At 39.1% G+C, this 8,722-nt stretch overlaps 1 protein-coding gene across 1 annotated transcript; it reads right to left on the bottom strand.

Moving 5' to 3' along the window:
* Positions 1 to 1,313: 1,313 nt before the first annotated feature.
* Positions 1,314 to 8,187, bottom strand: LOC104952882 (glutamate receptor-interacting protein 2-like). Its single transcript, XM_010779791.1, has 2 exons — positions 7,748 to 8,187; positions 1,314 to 5,127 (listed from the first exon to the last, which is right to left on the bottom strand). Exons 1-2 carry the CDS (start codon positions 7,808 to 7,810, stop codon positions 4,963 to 4,965), a joined length of 228 nt encoding a protein of 75 aa, XP_010778093.1. The 5' UTR covers positions 7,811 to 8,187; the 3' UTR covers positions 1,314 to 4,962.
* Between the last annotated feature and the right edge of the window lie 535 nt (positions 8,188 to 8,722).

Genomic DNA, 8,722 nt, shown 5'->3' with positions numbered 1-8,722 from the left:
TAAAACCAACATATTTTGTGCGAATGTGTGCTTAAGGAGTCGGTGTGGAATAGTAAGCATTTGAAATTCTGCAGGCAATGATGGGATACATGTTAGATTATATAACACCTTGTGACATTTAATGACATCTTTTCATGGTATCAGGGGTAATGACAACAGGCTAGGATAGGTTACATGGTATACTGTCATAAATCTTCTGACATTCATTGCAACATATTCTCCACCCAAATTAAATACATTAGTAACTAAATCATTTGTAATTTTTTAAGTTTTGCAGTATCAGTACTATATTGTCCAAGCGTGTTTCGTTGTCATTTCAACCTCTTAACTATACATGTGATATTGAGTAATAATATAATAATAATAATAATAATAATAATAATATATTGAGTCATGTGACTCCCAGTATACATGTGTGATTTACATCATACAAAATTTGTGATGAGGTTGTATATTTCTTCTTAACTTCACTCATCACATTTATTACGATTCCGGATTGGGCTTAAACTGACCTTTGACCCAGAAATGCATAGGGAGTATGGATGACCACACATACGTACATACATACATTAAAACAAACAAAACAAACAAACAAAAAAGTTTGAAAGGCTTGTCTCACCACTTTTTTCATTTTTTTTGTTGCTTTACAAACCCTTATTTTTTTGGCCACTTGACATTTCGTAAAAATACTCAGACATGTTCGTAAATGAGATTACTTACAGTGAATGGTATTTAACAGTGTGCTTCTTTTGTAGTAAGTGCTTGGAGACCCTTTTTTTCCTATGTATGAAAAAGTTCATTCTCGTGGGGGTCCAGAGTGCCCCACAGCCCTGAAAAGTTTCACCTCTGTACAATGAGATGTACACCGCCTAGCTCTCTTTCTCTGAAACACTCAAAGATTCACACGCACACATATTCACAAAAACATGCTCAAAAAGTCATACATGCGTAAAAGAAAAGAGAGACACTGACATTCTTGGATACGTACATGTAAACATACTTGTATATTGTACACACATTGTACAAACCGCAACACAAACTGTTGTTAGCGTACCAATAAAGCAACACATTCTCACGGCATTTGGTGTTATAGTCACAAAATTAATCTATTGATTTGTGTTCACCAACAAGATTTCGCCATTTTGTCACACGCTTTTAAAAGCAATGTAAATAATATTAGAAGGAAAAACCAATTAAAAAAAATACAGATTTCAGTATTCTGAGGCTCTGAGCCCCATTTCTTTTCCTCCCGGACGGCAAAAAAAACTACGACATTATACAATTTAAAATAAAAGAGATAGGGTTAGGCTTAGGGTAAGATGTTGAGTAAGAAAATGTTTTTAGGAACCACACAGCTTCTGGTATTCCAAGGCCCGACCGGACAAATATACGTGGTGCAGGCACGAAACATACTACCAATAGAAATACATTGCTTTTACAATCGTTCTGTGTGACACGAAAAAAATGCGAAAATCGTATTGGTGAACACAAATCAATAGATTCAATACATTTAGTGACTATAACACGGAATGCCGTGAGACTGGGTTGAATAAAGTCATATACACATCATTCTCACAACACACACTGTTGTTCTCAAGGAGGGGCAGCTTGATTTTAACAGTATTATGTAACATAGAGGGAGACATGCAAAAAAAGAGAGGGAGAACAGAGGCTGTGATTGTTCCTGTTGAAAAATGTCCAATCCTTCAGAGGGCAAAGGCTATTCTCTGTCTCTTCTCTCTTTAACACACACTCTGATTACTGTAGTATTCCTGTGTGTCTTTGTGTTGTGTTTATTGTCGCTCAAACATTTTGTGCACTCACAACATTAGTTCTCTCGATTGTGCTTACATACAGGAACACATAAAGATATTACCGTACACTGTTTCCTTCTGACACACACACTCTGCCATGTGCAGTAGTAGGGTGACAGCCAGTCTCACTTCTGTAATCCACAGATAATAAGGGTGGAGTGAGTTCTTGCAGAAATAAGAGAAGACATGAAGACAGGAATGAGAATGAAGGTGGAAAGAATCCCGCTGTTATCAAACGGAACAAAAATAAGTGTTGAGGAAAGATTAAAGGGTTAAAGAAAAAGTCTTAAAAGGTTCAGGCTTGTATCAGTTCGGCATATTGGTATTGTATTAAACTAGCAGTGTTGGAGCTATATTAGGCACAATGACAGTTGGAGCTCTTCTGATCCATTTGAATCCTCATAACAGTTTGAGGAAGTGCATGTTTTTTATTTATTTCTCTCCATTTTAGAGGGATTCAATAAGTATGATACCGTGTTTTGTTTTCAACAGTACTGATTTAAATGTTTTTTTGAATTTGCACCTATTACTTGCTTTATCTGCAGAGCAGCCACATCTTATGGGTATTGTAGATCCCATACGCAATGCCAAACTAATGGGCCAAACATGATTGAAATAAGAAATACATCTGAAATAAATCTGAAATATTTAAAAGTAGCAGGAATGATTAGAACCTAAAGGATCATTGTAGTACACTGTATATATGGAAACATTTCAGTAATCTTTTTTTTCAATGACAATGAAGACATCATTAAATTACTACAATGGCAATACTTGAGTAAGGTGTTGCTCCTACTATTCTGAAACTCTGTTGAAGGACCATTAGTTGCATTTATTTGATTTAAACTGGCTGCAATCTTTTCCTAACGCACTTATAATATATGGGGGAAAAATACCAGGTCACAGTGCAAAATACAATCTAAATTTCATCCCAAATGTTCAGATATACCCAGTAAGATAGAAATGTGCAGACAAACTCATACACATGTACATTTGAAACAGAGATGCAGGATTTGTCACAGCCAAACACACAGAAACATGAACAAACATAAGACAATCAAGCAAAACTACCTTGTGTTATCTGTGCATAAGGGCACTGTTTAGTAAGACAATATGCTTGTTAGTGTGTGTGACTTAAATCTAAACAGCACCCACACTCTTCAGCATCATAATAAATTCAACCTCAATGCAGATGATGCAGTTTACTCCGATCATGGTAGTTGGGCCACAAAAAGGTCCGTTCTCCCTACAAAGTCAAACAGCAGTAACATGTTAATGTTCATGTTTGATCTATACTGCAGATGTCATATGAAGTAGCTAAGTGACGCATTTTTGTCACAACTTGGTATTTATTTATTTATTTTTAAATTAGCTTGCTGTTCACACTGTAGCTCTTAATCTGTTACATAGGCAGCACAAGTGGAGCATCTACCTATCTAAGAATCTTGATAAATAATAATTTAAACCAAATAGCAGAAAATACTCTTTGTTATGCTTGTAATTTTTACAATCATTCATATGTAAGCAGCAGTACATGCTGGATTCAAATGACATCAGCTTGTAAAGCATAAACACTATATCAAACCATGCAGGGGAAAATGTGAAGTCTTTAAAAAAATCATGTTATCTGCTGTTAAGACATGTATGAGTGAGTGCCTGGTCATATGTGTATATATGTAAGGGGAAATTACAAATTGACCCAATAGTTTGTCTGTATTCTTAAAGATAAATTAAGTACATATTTTCCCACTGGCCTTTACATTTTCTACCATTTTGTTTACTTGCAACTCAAATCATGTTTTCTGTTTGTTGCTAAGGAACATAGTTTTATTTCTGTTTTGTTATTATCTCTGAAACCCCCTCCTATGGCTCACAGTGTAAACAACAGTGATGCTGTAACTTGTTCTCCATACTGTTAATGGCATTAAACCAATGTCTTAAAATGAAAGAGGTACCAGATTTCTCATCAAAGTGCTCCACAGAGCCCCTTTAATGACATACATGTGTTTTTCTCTGATTATTGTGACCCCTGACCATGAGCAATGCTATCTAAATTGCATACATGGTAGCTGCTCTTTGACTTTGTAGTTTAGCAATAAGCTGAGGCGATACCAACCCAGTGCTCCAAGACAACTGTCGTGAAAGATTTGGCAATGTAGATTGGCAACTCTTCTAGAAAAAAAAAAAAAAAGGTCAATAATCTAATAAATGGTGCAGAGAGAAAAATATTTTCCCACGCATTTCCATGAGCACAGCTGCCCCATTGTTGAAAATGTTGAAGCAATCAAGAAAAAAATCCATCCCTTTTATTCTTTTCCCTTAGATGATTGGATAAAAAAAGAAGGAAATTGGCAGTTGTGAAGACATCAGTGTCTTGACCTTGTAACTATTGCACACATGAATATATATCACCGTGACCATATTATGTGCAGAGGTATCTAATATACTCAAACTCCAATGCGACAGCTGAGATCTTGACTTTTCCACAAAATAACTCTTAAAATTGAGCAGATTCTTAGAAGCAATATGGACTCTCACAACGGCTACATTGTAGAAACTGTTGGATCAATCTTAATCATGAGTAGTAATTGCTTTTCTAAAAACAAATATAATCTGCCAACTGAGCTAGGCAGTTTGAGCACTAGATATTTATAAACCTTGCATTAAAAACTGCTGGAATTACCTCACCCAAATTGCAGGTTTTTATGATTTTTTTAAGTAAAAATAATATTTAAAGATTCAAAATCAGTTAATGGCTGGTTAAAGTGCCAGAGAAGTGGTTGTTTATGTTGGAACAACGCTGAACCCCAGCCAACCTTAATGAGAGTGTCCCTGGTGGTTTCTCTGCAAGATCCCAGTGCTTCCATAGAGAATAATATGGTATGACAGCAGTTCAACCCGGTGTGAATGGGAAGGGGTGGTTGTGTGAGCATGCAATTCACAGTGTGAGTTTGTTCCTGAAGGAGTCTCTGTGTTTCAGTAGAACTATTGCAAGCCGGTGGAGTGGGGTGTGGGTTTGGGCCAGTTTCAGTTGCAACTTAATCACCAGTTATTGTACATCCCCTGCCGGTGTGGCAGAGTGTGTGCATGTGCCTGTACAGTATGTGGAGAGATCTATCTGACTGTCTTTGCTGTTTGTGTTTGTGTGTTACAGGTCTAGATGATGGTCAAACGTGTTGTTATTGTCCTCTGCGTCGTCGTCGTCATTGGCCAGTGGGTTACGACTGATGACCAGCTCCAGTCTGTCCCCGGCCTCTGTGATCAGGGGCACCGCCAGGCAGCAGTCAAAGTCCCTGGTCCTCACGTGGTTCACCTGGACAAAGACGGGGAGCGGCAGAAAAGGGCTGCTTTTGTCAATTATACTAGTGACATTCTGCCAGGCCTTTACTGCATTTATCTTCACTTCTTGCTTGTTGGAGCGGCTTTTTTATTTTTAGCAATTTAAATAAAGAGATGGAGGTTAGTTTACACATGAAGGGACCGTAAACATGCAGCGTCTTTAACATCTGAAAGACTTGAGGAGCTTTGATTGGGCTGTAGATGCCGACATTTGGTCAGATTTTTTCACGGCCACTGAGGTAGGTTGCGCCGCCATCGATAAGCGACCATGACCATCTTCCCCTATCAACATGTGTTCTTCCTAGTCTTTTTTTATTTATATATAATGAAACCTGCCAATGAGACACCTGTTTCGGTCTCAGTTCTGTCCCGCTCCTTTTTTGGTGTGTGTGCGTGCTGCCCACTAACACTTGGGAAATAATAACAGAAGATATTAATGATCATGCAACATTTCAGCAGAGGCGCACAGGAAATGAATATAGGTCTATACAGTATGTATGTCTATTACATGTTACTTGTTAGACGCTTTTATCCAAAGCGACTTACATACATTCAGTACTGTGGGCAATCCCCACAGAGCAATTTGGGGTGAAGTGTCTTGCCCAGGAACACAACAACATGCTGACTGCAGTGGGGTTTGAACCTGTGCTCCCCTGATCCGGACACCAACGCACTATTCCACTGCGCCACACGCCTATGTATAGATCTTTAAACTCTGAGTATTACGGCTGCGTTCCAAATTTTGAACTTCTTTTAACTCTGTGAGCAGCTGTCAGGCCCTTGTCATGCCTTGAAAATAGTAGCTTGTGAAAGCTGGCACGCCATCTTGTCACCACTCCCTCGTTTGACCACGCTTGCAGCATGTGTACATTGAGGACAATCTGTTTGCCTTAAAGGTATCCTATCATGCAAAATACACTTATTGATGTCTTTTATACATAAATATGTGTCCCCGGTGTGTCAGGGAACTCACAAAGTGTCAGAAAACAAAACCCTCTCTCTTTTCCTCCGTACCCAAATCTCTAAAAACGGGGAATAAACGGAGCTGATCCAGATTTGCGTCCGATATGACGTAATATCAGAAAAGTAGGCTGGCTTTACACACACGGCCCTATCAGAAACGTTGCTATCAGAAACAATGCGCAGCGTGTTTTGGACGTAATATCTTTGTTTACATTAGTAAGCGTCGCTAACACTCAGAGCTAACCTCTACTGGAGAGAGTATCAGTGGCGGCCGGCCCATAGGGGCACTAGGGGCGCCGCCCCACCTCTTCCCACATTCTAGATTGTCATTACAAAATATTTAAATGTTATCAATTGTATACACTTTTTTTTTAATGAACAAGGTACATATTATATAGTTGGTGTCAGTTAAATGTATAATCTACGATAAAATATCGATCTAAATTGTTTTACGATGTATAAAGTTACTGATAAGTCTCATGGACTCTTGTTATAGTGGTGCATGCGCAGTCCGCACCTCTTCAATGAAACAGATAGGAGCAGCTCGGGGCACACCAAACTGCGCCCAAAGCAGCTGTTGACACCACCAACAACTAGGGGGCAGCAGGAGCGCAAGAGTGAGTGATTGACGTTTGAATGAGACGGAGTTAGACGGAGACGGACAAAACTAGATAGCGAATATGGAGAATGAAAATGATGTTTAATCACTTAAAGAAACACTCTTTGAGAGGAGGACACTGGAGGGAAAGCTGAAAGTAAAAGAGCTCGGACCGGATCAGCCTGACATAGGCAGGAGTTAAGGACAGAGGAAGACAGTATACGTGCTCTTTTTCAAGGACCTGGTTTAGAAAGAAGGCTAACTACCTGTAGCAACACCAGTGCTATATTTAGCTTCCCCTGCCTCCCTTTCCAAACGTCAGGATCAGACCAGTCTATGGACAAGAACTAGCATGGATCCAGACAGATGTGAGTGACTTAAAGCACATATCAGAAAAAACTAAAAAGCATGAACAAACTAGAGTCCACATGGATGATGCTATGAAACTAGCCATGTTTAGGAAGGTAGTATAAATTCAACTTGTGGTAAACCCGCAAGAGAAAAAGCGTTTGAGCTCCATACTGTTTCAGAAATAATCCTTGATGTGGTTTGGAACATGATATGGCGTTTAATCATGGCAGCATTTAGCTTAGTATCCCTCAGTAGAATTCTGAGCGGGCACAAGCTCCCACTCCTCTTTTCTTTTTTTTCAAATTTCTTTCTTTTTTTTTTAAACCTACTGACCCAGAATCAGCACTTTAGTAATAGGTCTGAAATAGAGGGATAGGAAGCATGGTTAAAATGCATGATCTGTTTGGTATTCTGAGCAAAACACTTCATAGACATGTTTTTGATATATTTTTATATATCTGAGACCTATAATATAAGCCTCAAAATCTCAGTTGACCCAACTAACGAGCCTGAAGGCGGTAAAAGAAGCTTACATGTGTCTTATCCTGTTAAGAATCTGCCACTCTCCATAAACATGGTCCAGCTGCTATGTGATATTCTTGGAACGTTGTATTAATGGACATAGGGTTCTACAGCTGTTGCCTGGATATTAATAATATCAAATGGATTCCCTTTATGTTACCTGCAGGATCCTGTCGTAGGGTCGGAGGCCCGCTCGGTCAGCTGGCCCGTCAGGTCTGATCATGTTGACATAAACTCCTTTCTCCAAGAAGCCGTCGGACACGCTGAAGCCAAAGTCGTCGATCTCTGGATCCTTTATTACAGTTACCTACAGGAAACCACACAAGGATGGGAGATTGATCTGGAAAGAATTGGCTGACTTAAAGTAAAGCGGGGGCTGCAGGCAGGGCCGCCTTAATGCACGGGCTGACCTGGGCTGAAGCCCAGGGGCCTACGGAGATCGGGGGCCTATCATGAGCCAATTAAAAAAAGAAAAAAAAGAAATTCAAATTTTTTCTTTTTTTTTCAGGTGTTTTTTTTAAAGATTTTAAATAAACAAAGTCTTGGCTTTCAGAAATTTTCCACAGCGCCGCTTCCACTCCCTCCGCTGAAATTATTAATGTAAGGCGTATAGTAATCATAGATAACACAGCAGGGTCCGTTACAGTTTGTTTTCATCTGATTTAAAAAAAACAAAGTCTTGGCTTTCAGAATATTAAACTTGTTTTGGCAAATTCAGATGATAAATACAACTTTGAAAATTGTAAAGGCATAATTACAAGCGGAGAACGGAGTAACTTGACGTCACAGCAGGCATAACAACCAGCCGGTGTTTCTCGTGAGTGTTTTCCCCGGGAAACAAACACAATACACACAAACGCAAATAAACACAAACACACACACGTATACACATACACACACTCGTGAGCTTCCCCCAGACCAGTAATCCAAACGGAAATATCTTCCCTCCATACTATTTTGATCATTTGCTCTGCTAATCAATCAGATCGATGGATTACAGAGATTTTTCTCAAAAATGAAGACTCCGTAACAGTCAGTGGGCACCACTTAACAGCCAATCAGAATGAGAATATGTTTCACATGTGACTTACTCAAATTGCGAGTGATTGAGTGAAGAAAAGTTTAGAGAGTGGCG

This window comes from Notothenia coriiceps, unplaced genomic scaffold (genome assembly GCF_000735185.1).
Source record: "Notothenia coriiceps isolate Sejong01 unplaced genomic scaffold, NC01 NC01_scaffold00020730, whole genome shotgun sequence".
Classification (NCBI taxonomy): domain Eukaryota; kingdom Metazoa; phylum Chordata; class Actinopteri; order Perciformes; family Nototheniidae; genus Notothenia; species Notothenia coriiceps.
This window is presented reverse-complemented; position numbering and strand designations above follow the sequence as displayed.

What these genes read in the sequence shown, in the direction of transcription:
- LOC104952882 (XM_010779791.1), bottom strand. Translation starts at nt 7,810, where the DNA reads ATGATCAGACCTGACGGGCCAGCTGACCGAGCGGGCCTCCGACCCTAC. An exon ending in CCTACGACAGGATCCTGCAG is followed by an intron (nt 5,128 to 7,747) that starts GTAACATAAAGG and finishes GTCTTTGTCCAG; the next exon opens with GTGAACCACGTGAGGACCAG.